Consider the following 20,608-nt stretch of genomic DNA (forward strand, 5'->3'; position numbering starts at 1 on the left):
TGGTACTACTGATTGAAAGTGTACTTGGTATCTAGAGCAAGTTTTTCCAGTGGTGCTCTGATATACCTTTTGTGAAATTTGTTGTTGATGTAAACTTCATGTAAATGGTATGTCTTGCCCACAGTTCCATTTCCCAGAGGCTTTGCACACCACACAGACCAGCCAAACCTGCCTGCCAGAATGCCATCCCTAATTCCTGGGAACTAGCTACATCTGACTCCAGCATTATCACAGTGTATCAGAAATTAAATTCCCTAAATGGCCTCCTCTTTTAGTCTTGTGGAACTGTTTTACATGGTCCCACTTGTGTAACCACACAGACTTGTGGTGGAGTGGGTTTTACGTACAGATCTGAAGGAGGCAAGCAGTGTTTGGAGACACTATGGATGTGTGGAAATGGCTGGACTTGGTCAGAGGTGCAGAAGAAACTGGATGGAGCTTTGTATGTTTTAATGTCCTTGCAGAGTGTTGTGCAAACCTCTCCATAGTTGGCTGGAAGCACTAAGGATGTGCACCCCTCCATACTAAAACCAGCATATCCTGGAGAAACTATGGCACCACAGGGTCATCTGCATGGAGGCAGCCATCTCCCTGAGTCTTCACTGTCCGTTGATCTGCACTTGCTCCCTGACAGCCTGGCTTTGTTGGATTCTCACTGTCAAAAGATCCCCTCTTCCTCCTCCTGAAAAATTGGTTCTTAGTCACAGAAGAAGCGGTGAATCACTCCCTTGCTTTGCCTGCCCCACCACTGCATATCATTTTATGTAGGGTAATATTTATATTTAAATACGGTATGTCCAAAAATTGAAATTTCCCTAAAATAGAATTGCTCCCCTTAATTGAAAAAGAGCTCTGAGAAGTTCAGGAGCTTGACCCACAAAAGATATCACGTCACCCACTGTGTGTCTCAGAAAATCTTTGAAAATGTTAGAAAAATACCATGTAATTGAATAAAGATATTAACTGGAACAGTTCCTGATGCTAGTCTTATTTGATATTTCTCTATGATTTTCAACACAGATATTTAAAAAATAAAATAAAACCTTTAAACTACATGGCCAGAGGAATCAAAGGATTCTCATTCACCCATATATCCCTCCAAGTCTTCATTAAGGGTTATCAGAGAAGTACTGTAGGGGTTAAACACAGAGGGAGCCTATTGCAAACAGAACCTTGACTGTCCCATATCATTTTGATTTGTATGGACACTGATGACTTGAATTAGCATTTCTTACTGAAGGGCAGAAATAGCAGCAGTTTAATACCATCTGTTAGCAGAACATCTGTAAAATAGAATACAGGACCCATTTCTTTTGAAAATAAATTTAAAAATAAATATTTTAATTGTCTAATGACTTTTAAATAGTAACCAAAAATACCAGCTGTTTCTGGCTTTTATAGTTTCTACTACAGCTTACAACTTTTGATGGAATTTAATACACACAAACTCATCATTAACTCTAGCGCCAGATCCATTAAAAATGATGAAAACGCCCAATAACAGATACTTTTATACTGGTAAATAAAGTTTTAGACTCCCAGTTCAGTTCATTTCAAATGTGAAATGTTACAAGAGTTTAGCTAAATAACCTTATATGTTTAGATAACCATTAGGTAAAGAAGTGTGGGCTTGCAGAAAAAAAAACTTACATTTTTTTCTTTCTCTATATAGAAACGAGGATTTATTATTTTTGTTAATTATTGTAGTATAATTTTGTCCAAAAGATTAATCATATTGTGCTACTTTTGGTAATCTGTTTGGCTGTCATTATTTTGGTCACATTTTACATTAACACAAATATAGAAAAAGAATACATTTATAAAGTTATGTAAAATATCTCATTACACAGATAATTTATTGTAAGGTTTATGGATGGTTAGAGTCCAAAAAAGTGAGTGTCTTCTGATCCTGGCTCATAATAAATTGAAATGCTCTTCCTTTGGAATATGCTAATTCATTCAAGTCAAAATCACTTGTAGGAAAGTTGGTTTCCATGAAAAATCAGTGTTGAAGTTAAAAATAAAATCATAATCATTGCAATGCCTTTGATGTTTTCAAAATGAAAATCTTCCATTTTTTGTTAAATAGAACTTTCCATTGAAAAATTTCTTAATGTGGAGTAAAACAAATTAAAATATTGAAAGAGAAATGAAATATTTAGAGCTGATCAAAACAAAATATTATGAATGCCCCATCTGATTTTTTTTCTGATTTTTTCATCTTGTTTGTGATGTTAACATTTTCAAAGTCTCAAAAATTTTCTTGGTGTAGGTAAACCATTTCTAACTCATCACCTAATAAATAATACTGTTAGTCTTTGGTACAGGACTGTTTTTTTTCCCTTTTGTTAGGTATATAATGTCTTCTACCAATGAGTTTAAATTACCTACGACATACACAGCTTGCATTTGTAACATGCTTATAGTGCCTGTTAATTTATTTTTAACCATTTTAGTGCTATTTAAAATTGGACAATTAAAGTAAAGTGTTGTCATTAGAGGGAAATCAACACCAAACTGGTGGAATGTTTTCGAAATGTGATGCAGCATTCCATAGAACTGACAAATTTCAACTCAAGGTCATGAGCTTTCTCGGGTAAAACCCACTTCATCTGATGGGTTGGAGTGGAAATTATCCTCCAAGACTTTTTATCACGCAAGAACTCCATTTAGACACATGAATAACATGGCCTCCCTTCTGTGCCCTTCTCTTGGGCCTGTTCTACACTAGGGAACAAGGTCGATCTCAGGTACACAATTCTAGCTGTGCCATTAGCATAGCTAGAATTGACTTATCAGAATCAACTTTCCGCCCTTGTGTAGATCAGGGATCTTTGGGCTCATGCCAACATCTCTTACTCCATGCAATAGCGTGGAATAACAGGGTCAATGGCCGAGCCCAGAGAGATCGATTTGGCTGTGTCTTCACACATGTGGTAAAATCAAGCTCTGGAAGATCGATCACGGCATGGCAATCTTCTTGTAAGCATAAACATACCCTTGGTATCAGCTTCATCAGCAATAGGGGCCTATGCCGGCATAAATATCTTAAAATAGACTTATAAAGGCCACCCACAGAAGGCTGCTGCAGCTGCGTATGCTATTTTCTGTAGAAAAATAAAGAAATATAATTAGTTTTTATGGGTAATTTAAAATCTGATGGAGTCACTCTCTGTATTATCGAGACTTGAATAAACAGTCACTGAGATAAAAGGCCAAAGAATGTGTCCGGCTAATAATCATTGCCCAGCTGGGCTGTCTGCATTTGAAAGATAAAAAGAAATATTTAGTATGCAGATTATTGCATCCAATCCTCAGTGATGTATTGGCTTTTAGGACTGATTGATGATACAGTATGGAACCAGATATGGAAATGCAGTAATAAAATCTGTAATGGAATGCAACAGATTACTTGACGCTATGGCTCAGCTAGTACCCTCACCCATCTCTATCACGTAGGGCTGTGAGTGTAGGTCCTACTCAGAAGTTTGTCTCAAATCCACTGCTGCCGGCTGGACTCATGCAATATGCCTTCCTGGGTGTATGGGGAAAGTGGGACTGTTAAAATGATTAAACCATCATCAGATGTATATATTTTTCAGATAACAGCCAAAGATCCTATGGCAGTTTTCATCATAAACTGGCAATAGCAAAGGCTTCTTAGCAAAAATATTGCTCCTACAAATGAAATCATGTTTTTCAGTATCCAATTGTTGACTGCACAGTAGATGCTCTATTTTCTTATGAAAATGCAACACCAGTATCTATTTTAATATTAAATACAGGATGAAAATTATTTAAAATCGGGATCCATTTTCTTTCCTGAGTGCAAGCTTAGTAGATAATGTCTGCTGCATTGAAATATAGAGATACTGGTAGATTAGCAACCAGGTTGACATAGTTGGATAATCCACTCGGAGATGTCTGTGTTTTACCCACCTAAAGTTTTAGCTTCATTAATGAAAGACACTGGTGGGCAGGGCCTGTATACAAGAATGGCATGCTTATTGTGTAATGTAGAAAACAAGAGCATTCCTATCTGAACCATATTTCTCCCTGCAGGAAACAAACTAAGCAAATTCAAGAGCAGCTGAAAGAGACGGGGAATGGGAAAACCTACAGCCTAAATGCTTCCAGCATAATGGCAAAATCAGAAACCATGGCACAAAACCAAGTCCAGCTGCAAAATGTAAGTAATTTTGCCAACTGCAATACTTAATTGTCCAACAGAGTTTGTGTTGTTGACGGCATCAGATATGCATATTGCTATTACTCATAACCTTAATTCATACCCATGGTTGGTAGAAGAAATGGGGAAAGATATTTAAGTTTACTTTCAGCTAATTTTAAAAAAATCCAGTGTATTAAGAATAATAATGATTCAGCATAGGAAACTTGTATGGATATGTCATCGTAAGCTCCATCTTCTACATCATTCCAAAAGCTGGAGCTAATATGCATGTAGGCAAAGAAAGAGAGAAAAAAATGCTCCAAAGAAAAAACTCCAGATCATCCTTCGGAATAGACCTTAGGTTCAAGAATATTAGACCATAACCAAAAGAGCTTAGTGATCCATTAATTACTCTGTACATACTTAGCTATCTTTGGAATCCAGTGACATGTAATTTGACATGCAGGCTCACAAGCATGAGATATATAAAACAAATGAAGACTGAAACAAGGAAATTAGATGTGATAAATCCTGAAATATCTTACTTCTTTAGTCACTTTCCAAAGGATGTTTTCTTCACCCTCCCACTCTCTTTCCATAAATTGCACACTGTTAGTACTGTCCATTTTTAATGACTGAGGACATGCAAAGAGAGGAACACGGACATTAGAGCAAGTGAACAAAGATCTTGGTAGCACACCCAGAATTACAGTATAATAGGCAATCACATGAGATGCTTTAAAGCCTTGCCAAATGCTTAATCTTTCTGAGTTTGTATTTTATTTGTGAGTCTGGGAAACCATCATTCACAATGCCATTTACACTCTGTAGAACAGATGTGCTAAGACAATGAAATGTAAAACCCATAAATGAGAATCCTATCTCTCTCACAAATGTTGCTAAGCTTCTTTTTACTACAGGAGTAGATTTGTTTCTTGTCCTTTGTGACAGAGGAAAGAACAAGCTTTCATCGTGGATCACAGGTCAATATTCTATTGGTTACAGTTACTGCAGAAACTCATGCCTTCCATACCAGCTCCAGCTGAGGGTTAATCAGAATTTACAAGATTCAAGGGGTTTCCCTCTAGTCAAATTCCACACCGAAAACTGAGGTGCATCAAGAAACAAGGAAGAACATTTGTACTTTGAGATAAGGTTAAAACAATTGCTTTCAAAAGGTTCCTAAATTCACACAGTAATTTCATCCATGCTTTGGGTGGAAATTATTTGCTGAACTGGTTTAAAAGCCTGATCTGGAGAGCACTGAAATCAGCGGAAATCTTTTCAGTGAACCCTGTGGACTTTGAATAAGATCCTAAAATATGGGTCCAGATTCATCAATACACTAAAGTTGTTCTTTTGTTCCCTAGATTGACACAGAACACCATTTTCACAATGTGTTGAATTAGGCATTTGTATCTCTCAGGAACACTAAGCAGCTAGTTCCTAATTGTGAATGTGATGATAATTTTTAACCAGCTCATGTTAACATACTTTATAGTGTGGCTAAACAGACTGGATAGGGTCAACTATGCTTAAATCAAGTTAGCCTTAAACAATGTAAAACTGTTTGGAACCAGTTCAACAAATGCAGGCAAGTCTATACAGAACCACATTTGCTGAAGGAAGGGTTTTGTGGATGATCACATGATGAGGAATTAAAGGTGTGGCTTCTTTTTATGGAGAGTAGCTCTAGAAAACTGACCTACTTCCAACTCATGACACCTATCAAAATTTATCCTGGTTTAGTTTAATCTTATTCTGTTATGCTTCACTTTTTCCTTTCTTCTTCTTCTCGAGTCCTTGTCACAGAACTGTGCCCAAGTCAGGGTTCTTTCCATTACTGCAGTGAGGTTATTCTTAGTACAGGTCTCCCCAAAGAGTCAGCAAATAAGCAGTTACTCCAAAGTCTGCACATCACCACACTTGCATATATTCATGTCATTAGGATAGTCCCATGTGACCATATTAGTCTTTGATCCTCCAGTTTGCATGTGCAGCTGAGTCAGGCAATGCCACATTGACCAGTCAGTACTGACCCCTCTGGAAAGGTCCTCTTGGGGTGCATCTACACTGGGAACTAACTTCGAAGTTAGACACTACATCGCAGTAGCCAGAAGAGAGTCTACACACATTTTTCACTTCAAAGTTAACTTTGAAGTAGGGAGCACAACTTCGAAGTCCTTACTCCATTCCCAGAAATGGAGTAGTGCCCTAGCTTTGAAGTAGGCTGCTCTACTTTGAAGTTGCTTACTTTGAAGTTTTACTTCAAAGTAAGCAACTTCAAAGTTATTTTTGTAATGTAGACACAGCTTTGGGGTTCCAGATCTATTTCAATGTGCACAGCAGTGTGTATTATTTAATTCCATAACCTCCGTCTGCCTTGCCAGCCGCTGTATTCACAGGCATGAGACTGGTTATTAAATTATTTTGGAATTCAGTGGTGTCAGATGACAGAACAAGGAGTAATGGTCTGAAGTTGAAGTGGGAGAGGTGTAGGTTAGATATTAGGAAAAACTACTTCACCAGGCGGGTGGTGAAGCATTGGAATGTGTTGCCTAGAGAGGTGGTGGATCCTCCATCCCTTGAGGTTTTTAAGTCCTGGCTGGACAAGGTCCTGGCTGGGATGACTTAGTAGGGGTTGATCCTGCTTGGAGCAGGGGGCTGGACTAGATGACCTCCTGACATCCCTTCCAGCCCTGTGATTCTGTGAAATTAAGTCAGTTGATCATTCCTGTGTGATCATGTAATGTATTCTTTGTATCTTCCATCTGCTGTGATCTTTCCCTTTGGCTTGCTGCTTTATGTCCTGATAGTACATACTGGCTGGCATTGCACCATATAGGCTTTAGACATCCTGTTATTCCACTAAGACCGTCATTTAAAACAGTGTATAATATATTTAGCATGGATATAACATTCCCACAATGGACAGGCATCCTGGGCTAAGTGATATCTTCTTTTCACTAAAAACCAATCCAGGGTTGCACTTACATTGATTTATTAAATAACGCTATTGAATCAAAGGGAAAAGGAATCAAACTTCCCACCAAACACACATGCTCATACTCTTCTACACTCATACACTTATGCAAGCAAATAGTTGCACAGAGACAACAAAAGAAGTGAAAGCATAGTGAGTCCAGTATGTGTGCCTGCAGTCACAAATCTGGGCCAGCGAGCTCATCATACAACCTGCTGTCTACAGGCTCTTTTCTTTTATTCGAACTGGGCAACTCCTGTCACGTACAGAGTCCTTCTTCCACATCTGTCACTGAGAAGCATCCCCAGAGCTTGTCCTTCTCATGCCTACCAGGATGACTGCTTTACTCATGCATAAAGCAGCAGTGCCTCCATGAATTTATTTAACTGTGTCCAGGGCAGATGTGTAACACTACCTGGCTCCTGCCTCCAGGTTCTATTGTCTTGCAGTTTCTTTCCTCTCAGACATACACATTACCGTACTCATGCTCCCTTATCGCACGGTGGACTATTAGAAAGCTCAAGGGTATACAAGTAATAAATGAAAGTTACAAAGCTTGTAGAAACTTTCAGAACTTAAAAGGTTACCTTACCAATGACTGAAGGTTACAGAATTTACACCCACATTGTACTGGATTGAATGCAGGCTTTTCACAGCACTAAGGCATAACATAAAGCCTTACCAGTGGTTCACCTAGAACCTAGAGCAGCTCACCCATTTGCGGTAGCCAGCTTTTGCAGTTTGTTGTTACGGACACTAGATTTCCCTTTTGTCCTCTCTGCATGGGCTTTTAGGTAAGTATCTGATCCAATGTCACCACTGGGTAGACAGGGTTTGAATAAATAGCCGGTAGGACTCCATCCCAGGGGAGATTTAGTTGCCATTTGTCGTCTTAATGGCATAGATTAACAGGCTGTGTTTACATCTGATTAACACAAAACTGATTCTTTGCCCCCACCTTACAAAAGTTATTGTGCAGTATTAGTGATTCAGAATAGCTATCCTTCAGCACATTTGCTGGCAAAGTCTGTAAAATGGTTTTTGTGATAATTTGCTCTAACATATGCTACATAAACTAGGTCAAAATATTAAGAGATATATTGTCCATTTCCTTTTTGTCTTAATTTGGTCGAGTATATTTTGCTTCAACTTTGCAAATAAGTATTTGGTGCTCTTCAAGCATATGTAAAACAAACTATAACCTTCACTGATGTCCTCTTTTATTGTCATAATAATGCTTATTATGTCCCTTATAATGCACATGACGGTTGAGGGGATAGTGTGTGGATTCCACTTTGGGGGGATTTGAAATAATAAATAGCAATGATTTTTAGCCAGAGTTTGCTTTCCAGACAGTGCTGTTCAGAATGGTGATTACCAATTACAGTAATTAACACACAGTTTTTCAGATCTTCTTGCTGCTGTTTGTAGAGAGATGCTTTAGCCTTGTTTTTAATGTGTTTTTCCTTTGGGAGCAAAGACATTCAGGAAGAAAAATTGAATGACCTTGAATGGTTAAGGATGTAGCATAACAGTGCAGGGTAATAACAGTTTCTATTGTTGGAAAGGCTTTAGTGCAGGAAGGCACTTCTTTAAATATTCATAAGCCATCACAGTAAAACAACAACAATAAAGGCTTTAAAACTATCTTCAAAAACTGGGGAAGTACAAAATAGCAACCTCTAAGGGGCAAATCCTGCTCTGTCCTGTGCAGGGTTCTGTTGTGAAAGGACAGGGGACAGGACACTGGTGAGGAGGCAAAGCATTCCCCTGAGGAAATAGAAGTTCATTGGAAGCACACAGCACTAGTTCAAGCACTGAGCTGCAGCAATCTCCACAAGCTCCTCCGCCACTCACAAGCTGTCGATGATGGAAAAGATTCCACACACAGCCCAGAAATCTACTTTCAGGACCCAACCCAGCTATTTAGATTGGGAGCTAGGATGAGCATTTGGCCCCCTTCAGGGCAGACTGTTGCCTTGATCTTTCTCCCATTGAAGTCAAAGGCAAAAGTGTAAGCGATTTTACTGGGTGTCTCAAGCTGCATCTACACTATGAGATGAATTTGAATGTAATTCAGTTAGCTCGATTTTTACCGTGTGGCTGTCTTCACTGCAAAGACCATTAGCTTGATTTTGGGTGCACTGATCTCAAGATTACAAAATTGCACTTACTTGACGAGTATAGCATCAAACTCAAGTTCAGAAGTTCAATTAAAGGCAAATGTGGAAGCACCACATCTTAAAAGCAAATTTATTAGCCTCCAGAGGTGTCCTGTATGTAACCCATAATGACCATCTCAGTGCTCCGCTCTGGCTGCTGCTCTGCAGTAACAGGAAGAGCCTGATTTTCCAACCAGGGGCAGCGAGCCTTTAGCTGTGGATCCATGTTATTTTATGACAGCCTGAGAAATGGCTTCTTCCTTTCTATGCTATTAGCACTGTATCTACCCATTCTGTACACTTGCTATTTTTTTCTGTGCTACCTGACGCCTGCCACTGCCCTGCCATACCACATGTCAACAAGGCTATGCTGGGGGTTGTGCTTGCATAACATGCCGAGAAACTTCTTCTCAGTGGTTTATATTTGTGTGCAAACCCCCTTCCCTCCTCCACAGGCCCCGCACAGTCTGCGTCTTTCCAGCGCTCTGGCTCATCACATGGGTAGCCCCGAACCCAACCCAATAAAAGGATGTGCCTGCCGTTCGGTGATGGCAATGCTGCCAGTCGTGCGGGAAAGAGAGGGCTCTGCTGCCACTGTGGGGAAGTCTCCCCCAGAGGTTGAGATACAGGGGGCTTTGCTGCCAGGGTGGGGAGTCTCCCTTGGTGGTTAGGATACTGGGGGATCTGCTGCCACCATGGGGAAGGAACAGCTCAACTGGTCATCCACTGAGCCCCCCGCTTTGGCCCATACCTGGTCTTGCTGTTGCCACCAGAGAAACATCTCCCCTGGCGGCTAAGGGGCTTGCTGCCAATGAGGGAGAATATTTCAACTGGTCATCCAGTGACACCCCCCACTTGGCCCATACCTGGGCTTGCTGCCGCTGGGGGAAAACCAACAATTCTTTTTTTCTGCGATGATAGGAGGGAGGATGAATGGCCAGTTGAGAATACAGTCGCTGCACCCATGTTGACAATGTAGTGTAGGGGGGAAACAAAATTTTTTTCATCCTATGTTCTTCTCAATGTAACAAGAACAATTCTGAGCCCATGCATTGTTTTTGGGGATAACATTTCGGCAATGATGGGAGGTGGGGTGGATGGTCAGTTGAAAATACAGTTGCTCCATCCATGTTGCCAATATAATGAAAGGGAAAACCAAAAATTCTTTCTTTTTTCCTACATTCTTCTCAATGTAGGAAACATTATGCGCCCCTGCATTGTTTTCAGGGACAACATTTTGGCAATGATGGGAGGTGGAATACTCAGTGGAAGGCCAGATGAGAACACAGTCATTGCGTGGAAGCCTTATAGTGCACTGGAAAGCCAAAATCCTTTTCTGTTAACAATAACATATGGGGAAACCAAAAATTCTTTCTTCCTTCCTACATTCTTCCCCCTGCGTTATTTTCAGGGATCACATTTCGGCACTCATGGGAGGTGGGATGGATGGCCAGTTGAGAATACAGTCACTTCATCCATGTTGGCAATGTAATGTGTGGGGAAAACAAAAATTCTTTCTTGTAATTTTGAAACTCTTCTGCATTATTTCCAGGGATCAACATATTTTCAGGGATCGGGAGGGGATGGTGAAAATGCAATGGGGGAAGATGACTTCAAGACCAGCAAGCATACCCAGAATGCTATGGGGATGAGGGAACTGTGGGATAGCTTCGCACATTGCACTACTGCAACAGTCAATGTTAGCCAATTTGTGTGTGGCAGCAATGATTTGACTTTGTGGGGAGCATGGTGTGGAGTGAGGGTGGTCAAAATCAAACTTATAAATTTCATAATTAGAAAATCCATATAAATAAATTCAAATTTATCTCATAGTATAGACGCACCCTGAGGAATAATGATGTTAGTCCACAGCTGCAAAAACAATGAGGAGGCCTGTGGCACTTTAAAAGACTAACAGATTTATTTGGGCAAAAGTTTTCATGGGTAAAGACCACTTCACCACAGCAAAAGATGGGTGGTGGCGATTCCCCTCTTCAAAACAAAAAAAAATTGCAATTGCTTACCTGGCATGCATGAGAAGCAACTACTGAAACACGTAACTGGCATTGGAAACCCTCGCAAGACATGGATATTGGATTTTCATAAGTCCCTGAAACTTTTGGGGGCTACTCTAAATCCACAGCGTCCAATATGCATCCCATTCACCAGATGTGGTGAACGGGAAACTGCAGTGTGGCGAAATGGAGCGCCCTCCACTTGCTCCACACACGTGCTCCACCACTTGGTGGGACAAATGTATGGCGGCAGCAGCCGAGGCAGCTTCTCTTGCAGTTGTGAGCCATGGGCTCCTGCAGCCCCAGTGGGCCATTGTGCAGCTCCTGGCACATCTCGCTTGTGCATGTGGCAGTGGTTCCAGCCATGGCTCATCCCCTTTGTGTGGATCCCAAAAATCTCCCTCCTTTTTTCCTCCCTCACAAGGTCTTTCTCTCTTCTCTATCATCAAATACTGTCATAATTAACACTTCCTTCTCCAGACTGGGCCTGAAACCTCCTGCAAGTTTTATAACCAGCTTATTTTCCCTTCTGTTCTCACTAATAGTTCTGAAAATGGGCAAGGCAGCCACTGTTTGTGTAAGGTGTGTGAGTTCATTAAAGGCAAATGACTGTGGTATTTTAGGCCAATGTCAAATATTTTCTGCATGCTAATCTAGAGGCTGGTAAATTTCATATGTGGGTGGAGTGAATCCAATGCACAAATTCTTCCAGTCTATTCTTGTTTTACCCTTCAGAAGGGTTTGCCCTCTGAGGGTATGTCTACACAGCCACCTTATTCCAAAACAAGATATTCCAGAATAGCTATTCTGAAATAGCATATTTTGAAATAACACTGCTACACACAAATATGTATTTAAAATACCACATTGCTAGTTCAAAATACAGTGTCTACACACAGAGCCTATTTTGAAATATAATCATTGGATGCTCTATGCCTTATTTTGAAATAGGCTCTATCCCCTGTCTTAACAGCACCTATTTTGAAATAGCTATTTTAAAATAGCCACTATTCCTTTGTGAGGGGGCATGTTAATGAGGCACTTCAGAAGATGCTAATGAGGCACTGACATGAATAGGAAGAAGAAGAAGGGGATTTTGAAGTCGGGGGGTGGTCCTTTTGAAAGGCTCCCGTCTACATGGGTGGCATGCATTCTGAAAGCAGAACTTTCAAATTGTGTATGGCCACCATTATGATAATGAGACGCTGCATATTCATGTCATCTCTTAATTAGTATATTCCAAAGTGCCTCATTAACATACCCCCTCCGAAAGGCGGGGGCATGTGTAGACCCAGCGCTTGTGAAATCAAGTTTACAAATTTCAAAATAAAACAGACGCTATTTCGAATTTATTTCAAAATAGCGGTTGTGCTGTGTAGACGCTAACATAGCTATTCCAAAATAAATAACTTTGCTCTGTAGACCTACCCTGGGTGTCCAGAACACATCTGAGGCTATGTCTACACAAGAAGTCTCTGTCAACAGAAGTCATTGGTGACAGATTGTGTCTACACACAAAAGCAGATTGCAAGAGAAATCCAATCTGTCGACAGAGAGCAGCCAGACAACCCAGCCCTCTCTTGACAGAATGTCTGACCTGATGTTTTGCAAACAGGGCTGCCTAGTGAACTGGAAGCCTTGTCTGTCAACAAAAATGCCACAGATCATCTACATGAGTGGTTTGTCAACAGAACACTGTCAAGAGAGGCATTATTCCTGAATGGGAAGAGGTAATGCTGCCATTGGGTGTGCATTTTGCATGTAGACTCTCCATGGTTTTTCCCCCCCCAAAAAGCCCAGTTTTGCTTGGAAAAGCCTCTTGGTTAAATGTAGCCTAAGAATACACAGCTGATTTTTCAAAGAGGTTGGCTTTAAAAGAGTATGAGCAATTACAGTGCAAGGTGCCAAACACATGCATACCCTTTTTAAATTGGAGATTGGTAGATCAGACTTGTATTATTTATACTTTGAAAGGCACTTTGGGGTTCTGTTAATTGGAAGTACCATGTAAATGTTAAAAAATAACTATTGTAGGTAAAGCCTATATTTCATTTTAAACCAAGCATTCGAATCCTTCACCAATTCCCATTTCACTCCAGCCTAACTTATTATATCTGCAGCTGCTGCAAGAAAAATAATATTAATAAATCTCAGTCCTTCTGATAGCCACCTCTGTGCCAATTAAAGCATTCTTTAGAACAGCTTGATTATGAAAATCACATGCAAGGTTAAAAACTCTGGATGTTTGCTTTCCAAATGCTTTCCATTTGTAATGCAGTCTCTTGCTGCATCCTGAACTAAAGGTTATCTAGTTGAAATTCTTGTTTTAAATTGCAGTGTTTAACAAATGAATTTGAAGTATGTTCACCTAAATACATTAAAAATCCATATGGATGGGTTCCTTTTTCAGTTTTTTTTAATGAGAAGTAAAATAGAGGCTCCAGTTAAGCAACATGTTATTCAAAACTCAACAGAGGTTGCTGATGATATGAAATGTAGAAGCATTAGAATTCAGGTTGTCCACATCGTTTTTGTTTCTTGCTTCCTTCAGAAGACTGTCTACAGCCAGGAAAAGAAAGCTATGTAACAATACAGATAGTCGTACTGACTGGGCAGATCCACATTGTAGGAGTTATGTACCAGGCATGTGAACTACAGCAACTCATATGAAACCTGCTAGGAAGGTTCAAGCCACGCTGTGACCCACAAATGACCTTAACCAACACTCCTTAATTTCTTAATACTTGAAAGTGTTCCAATAAAATATATCTGGAGAAGAGAAGGGAGATATGTAAGTGCAATAGGCCTGGACTGCTCTATTGACCAACACATTATATTAATTCCTTCTTTACGAATTTTCTTCTGCACGTCTACCGTTTCCTTCCCTGTACTAGATTAACCAGTATTTCAGGAAAGAAGTAGAGAAATTGGAAACAGTGCAGAGAAGAGCAACAAAAATGAATAAAGATCAACTTTATCAGTAAATTGAATGGTCTGTTCACTTTAAAATTGAAAATCTGGGGATTGTTTAGTCTAGAAAAGAGAAGACTGGGAGAAGACATGATAACCAATTATAATTACCTGAATGATTGTTACATATGTGGAGGAGGAGGAAGCAAAAATATTCTCCTTTATGTCTGATAAGAGGATAAGAAGCAATAGGCTTAAAATGGAGCAAGTGAGGCTTAGGTTGTACATTAGGAAATCTTCCTAAATGTCAAGGTGGTTAAGCACTGGAGTAAAATTTCCTGGGGAGGTGGTAGAATCTCCACCACTGGAGATTTTTAAGAGCAAGTTAGACAAACTCATTTGAGGGGTGGTGTAGGTGATGCTTGGTTCTGCCATGAGGGCGGGGGACTGTATTTGATGACCCCTCAAGGTGCCTTCCAGTTCTAGTGTTCTGTGAAGCCATAGTGGCTTCAGCTTTGCCTATCCCTCTTGGCCCCAGTACAGCGGGGCTTTGGACCTCATACTTTTGACAGTGAGACTTGGCATTAGTCAAGGCATCATTTCCCTTTCCTGGGGTCATGCAGTTACTTTTGTTTTTAGAAGCAGGGGGTGGGGGGGTCACATGGCAATAAAATTTAAGCACCATTGCCTTAGTCCAACAGAAGACAGGGCAGAGCTCTAACTGCTAATTATGGTTCACTTCAGACTGATGGTCTTACAAACCATTTGGGCCTTCAGTTTAATGACATATAAAATATGAGAGGGGATAGGAATAGCTTTTGCAAATCAACAGTTCATTATTTTTGTAGCTCAAACTGACTTTTTTGAGGTCAAAAATCAAAGGCAGTTTTCTTTCTACACCATTAAATTTTGAAACCTTCAGCAGAGCGGGTACCTTCAAAGTCATGTTTGTGTCTGAAATTGTTTTACCTGATATTTTTACACATGATAACTAAGCTCACTATGATTGAAAGAGAAAAGAACATAATAAATTTAGTTTGCCAGTGTGGTTACTTTGTGCATTTGACAGCACTTGGTACATAAAGTCACTTTCATTATCATGTCTCCCAACTATTTTAGAAACATTTTACACTGTTGTTTGTGTGGATGTTTCTCACAGCAAGCAGGGTGAAGAAAAACACCGGAGAAAAAAGTGTTTGTTTAGTCACAGAAAATGGTGAGGTGAATCAAAGGCAGATGTAATAACTAAAACTATTCTAAATCATTTTTAAAAAAATTGGCTAGATCTCTAATTTCTGTCACCCCTTTCTGATTTTCTTAAAGACAGGAAGACATAGGATTAAACCTAAGAAGGGGATGTGTTTGTTTTTTTTATGTACACTAGATGTAGGGCTTTTTCTGGCAGGTGTCAGAATAACTATGACAAAGAATTGCACTGTGACAGAAATTCTATCCATTTTTCACTATGGACAGTTTATATTAAATCATTCATAGAATCATAGACGAGTAGGACTGGAAGGGACCTCAAGAGGCCATCGAGTCCAGCCCCCTGCCCTCATGGCAGGACCAAGCACTTTCTAGACCATCCCTGAAAGCCATCTATCTAACCTCTTCTTAAATATCTCCAGTAATGGAGATTCTACCACCTCCCTTGGCAATTCGTTCCAGTATTTGGTCACCCTGACAGTTAGGAACTTTTTCCTAATGTCCAACCTGAACCTCCCCTGCTGCAATTTAAGTCCATTGCCTCTTGTTCTATTCTTAGATATGGCATTGTTACCCTTTTTCTGCAAGGTTGTTTAATATCATTACCTGGGACTTTCTAGGGAGCTTAAGTCATTTAGACATCCTTGTGTTAACTTGTATCATGCCATATCTTGCACAATGCTTTCTTTATTGCAAAAGAGAATGCATATATTGGTGATATATAGCAATCAAAGTTGGAGAGTGTAAGGCCAGCCAGGTTAACTTCAGGGAGAATTGTCAGGTAGCCTAAGAAAACTGCACTTGTTTTTAACATCTTCATGAAATTTGGATACAGTTCTCATACCTCTGGGTCATTATCCCATGACCATTATGGACGAGTGGGTTCTTTTAACAAATAAGAAGCAGCCTGCCATTCAACCATCCCTCACATCATACAAAATTGAATTTGAGTTTTTAAGCATTCTGTTATTTATGTTAGTATCTCTGCACTTTCTTCTTCCATTCAGGGACAGAGCAGAGAAGTGCTCACTTTATTTTCAGTCATATCTCAAAGGAAGGTGAACTAGTATGCAAGCCAGAGAGAATCTCTTCTTGTTTCATTTCCATCTTCAAATTTACAGATTCTACAGTTTAAGATGAGGATCAGCAGTCTCATAGGGAATACTATTGCATCATATCACTGTAATGCCTACTACTTTTAGAGTGCCAGTGTGGACCACATATTGTCCTGTGTCAAAAACTGGAGTTTGGATCACCATTTCGTATTGATTTCAGTACAAGTGGGGTGGGATTTTTTTAATTTTAAGTTTGTTATTTCCGTCTGTGGAAGGAGACCAAAGGAAGAATTCTGTCAGGTCCTGAGTATCCTCAGAGATACACCATTTAGCAGGGGTGGTTCTAGAATCAGGCATGTGACTAAAGGAATCAAGATTAAAATATTCCCTGATTCTGAGAGTAGAGATTCTTGAATAATACTGCAATGCCCTTAAGTACTTCCAAATTATTAATGTCAACATTAATTGTTAACATTTTAACAGAAAATATTGCAGGTAAGTACTGTATTAGTGTTTTCCCAATAGGCACAGCTTTCTCAATTCATTCTTTTTCTTCCAGTGAAAATGTTATACCAAAAAAAAATCCACCCTCCTTTTTTATTTCACATAGTGATAATGTGCATGGTATGGCAGGTGCATTGTGTCCCAGCTTGACAAAGTCCTGACTGGAATGATTTAGTTAGGGTTGATCCTGCTTAAGGCAAGGGGCTGGTCTGGATGACTTCCTAAGGTCCCTTCCAGCCCTAGGATTCTAGGATTCTATGTATTCTGCTTTTAAGATGTTAATTGCTTTTTTTCCTCTGTACCACAGTACTCAAAGACAGACAGGCATCCTGGGCCTGTGATGGGAAACGTTATGGAGTCTAGTTTTTCAGGCACTCAATCTTTCCCTGAAGCCTTGCCTCCTGACAGAGGGAGACAGCCTATCAAGCAACACAGGTAAGCAAATTAAGAAAATTGCCAGGCAGATATGTCACTCGTTTAGTAATACAGATACAAGATTATTGTTCTGTGTGATGGGGAGATACTTAAGATAACGTACTAACAGGCATCCATCATTAAACAGATGACCAAGCATTTCCTTAGCTGTAGACATAAAAAGGCATTAACTATGCTCGTAGACAATAGCTACCTCTAGTAAAGAGACAAGAGGAACCATTACAAGATTCTGTCAAAGCTGGAGACATAACCTAGTGAATTAAATAACTGTATTCTAAAAAAACATGGATAAACAAGATTTTTCCTCTGCTGTCTTATCTTAGTTTCTGAAGGTAAAGACTCATTCTCCCCTAGGCAGGCTCTGTTGCAGACTTTCAAAATGTCACAATGTTTTTTTAAACATATAGAACTTTAAATGAAAAAAAAAAGTATATTAATGAGAACTAACAGCTAGCAGTACTTTTCCACAGTAACCTTTTAAAAACTTGGATGAATAACGCTTCTAAGGTTTGGGGAATGTGGGAAGGGTCAATTTTCAGCAGCGGAGAGATGCCAGTTTGGATTGATATTTTATTTTATTTTATTTTATTTTATATGATGAGCATGTGTGATGGGCTGAGACATTAGGGATCGATATCCATCCCCACGGTCAACAGATTTATTCAGCATCACTGAGTTGTGATAGTAATCTCTTGCACAACAAATATGAGTGATTTGATAAGGGGAAATACTGAAAAGCTCAAAAACAATGGAAGAGAAAAATGAGGGCAGAATGATATCCATTTTCCAAAGTCTAGAGAGAAAAACATAATGATAATGAACAAGTTGTGTTCCTTAAGACTATTGTGCTAAATAAAGTCTTCCTTTGCCTTCTGTATGGTAACTTGTCTATTATTTGGTTGCATCCCAAAAGGACATTTTTATTTCCAGCCACACATATTAGCTGCTGTTTCTCCTTTTCTTATATTCTAAAATACTGGAAGATTAAGCAAAACAAAGTACTCTGAGCCAGTAGTGAACAATTGGGTGCCATTACATTTGCCTTAGTTAAACCTTTTTCCTTGTCAAAAAAATGCCAGCTCTCGTGTAAATTTCACTTACTAGAGCCTCAGTTTCACAAAGTGTTTCTTCACATTGTCTGAGTGCTTTGTTGAGTGGAAATGAGCTATTGAATTGGAGCCTAGAATATTTTATATTTTCTCATTCTAGTTATATAGAAAAGCAATTTTAAAACCCTATAAAACTAAGATATTTCAAATGAACAAAATGTTCATATTTATAATCTGTGGGTAAAATTACATGATAAAGTTTAATCAAGAAATATCTCCGTAATCTTATTTACATAACATATCATGAAATCATAAAAGCCCGAAATCTTTTCAAACCTCCCAAAGATTACCCTACTATATAAATCTTGTTTAAAAGAACAATGTTATATGAATGTTCAAACACATTAGTCTTCCACAAAGAAGTTACTACATAAGACACACTTTGTTAAAATTTGCTAGAATTCCTATAAATATGGCAATAAATTATCCAATCGACTATTCTGCCCTGCTAGTGCTTCCTACTCTACTGAAAGAAAAACAGGATCAGGCACATTATTTGCAGGGTACCAGCAATAAATTATATTAATATTCTTTGCTTCCAAGATGCGTTTACACTGATTGACGAGCTTGCCTGGATATATAAATAATTGCTTTTGTAATTTTATAATTTGCAATTTAATATATCAAGCCTTTGTTGTATAAAACATACAATAGACTTCAGAACATCAGTGATTTATAAGGCTATCACTGATTTACACATCATGCAACCACTTCATAAGTTACTCTGTGTCACTGATTTACAAGTACTCCGGGACTGATTGATTAGTCCTGTCTTTTTTTTTTTTTTTAAAGTTTGGGTCCCATCTTTATAAGCCTTATGGTACAGATTTCAAAAAAGTTATAATTAACTTTTGTTTCTATTTTCCAATCAATTTAGGAAGGTAACTTTTAATACTAAATTTTGCCCTAAATGTTACTTGTGTCAAGCAGTTGAGGTCACTGGGCCAAACTGAGCAGAGATACAGAAATCCAGTTAGTAGACCACTTCAGCATCTGATGAACTTTACATACCAGCTGCAGAATTTATTTTGCTATAGCTCAAGGAGAAATGGAGCAAAGGTGAGCTTAACTGAACTTTATGTTTTCAGGTCATTGGACTGCCTTGGTGTTGAAATGGGTCCATGAGTAAATTAGCAGCCTTATTTACAGCAGACTCTCTAGACCTGCATATGGACTTCTCCACATTCTCCAACAACTACTCTGGTAGCTCCAGTTCTAGTTTATATAGGTGGAACAAGTCACCACTTTGCTATTTTATGGGGCTAGATTTTGATTCCCTTACTCTTTTTGAGCAGTAGCTTGGTCAGCAATTAATCCTGATTTGATTGGTATTAAATGAAGCATAAACGCTTAATCTTAGCCAAAAGGCCAAGAAGAGACTACTGAATGCTAATTAGGGAGTCAGAAACCCATCCTAAAATAATTATATTTTCTAACAAAGTTGGCAAAGTAGTATCCTATTTTAGGATCTAAACCTGCCTGTGTTCTGACATTTTGTTTGTTTGTTTGTTTGTTGCTAAAAAAATCTGTTACAAATATGCTCATTCTTTCTTACTTCAGGAAACTCTTCATGTATCTGAACAGCAAAAACTAGGATGGCAAGTCACTGATCTAATACTTTTTGTCACGAGCTTGTGCATGTATGTACTGCAAGGTTCATGAGTAAAACTTTAATTATTCAAGGAACATATGAATCTGAAGGCTAGACAGATAAAACTCTTGGAGTGCATCTACACGTGTATTCCTCTTTTGAAAGAGGTAGGCAAATGAGGTAAATTGAAAATGCAAATGAAGTGTAAATTTGCATATATGGAACCTTATTTGCATATTCTAATTTCAAAGGAGTTTCTTTCAAAAGAAGAAAGCCAGTGTAGATGCTGGCCTTTTGAAAGTAAACCCATCTTCAAAAGAATCCTTCTTCCCTTTATTTAAAGGAAAGAAGGATTCTTTCGAATATGGGGTTTACTTTCGAAAGAGCAGCATCTACACTGGCTTTCTTCTTTCGAAATTAGGATATGCAAATGAGCTCCCAAATAGGTAAATATATACCTCATTAGT

At 39.0% G+C, this 20,608-nt stretch overlaps 1 protein-coding gene across 11 annotated transcripts in view; it reads left to right on the plus strand.

The window, feature by feature from the left end:
- Positions 1–20,608, plus strand: part of NRG3 (neuregulin 3) — a 1,029,780-nt gene that overhangs the window by 986,386 nt on the left and 22,786 nt on the right. For all 11 annotated transcript variants that reach the window (XM_075000092.1, XM_075000093.1, XM_075000083.1 and 8 more), the window contains 2 exons: positions 4,063–4,189; positions 17,314–17,441. In XM_075000092.1, coding sequence (XP_074856193.1) covers positions 4,063–4,189; positions 17,314–17,441 — 255 coding nt within the window. The remainder of the gene's footprint in view (positions 1–4,062; positions 4,190–17,313; positions 17,442–20,608) is intronic.

Source organism: Carettochelys insculpta, chromosome 7 (genome assembly GCF_033958435.1).
Source record: "Carettochelys insculpta isolate YL-2023 chromosome 7, ASM3395843v1, whole genome shotgun sequence".
In the NCBI taxonomy this organism is placed as follows: Eukaryota; Metazoa; Chordata; order Testudines; family Carettochelyidae; genus Carettochelys; species Carettochelys insculpta.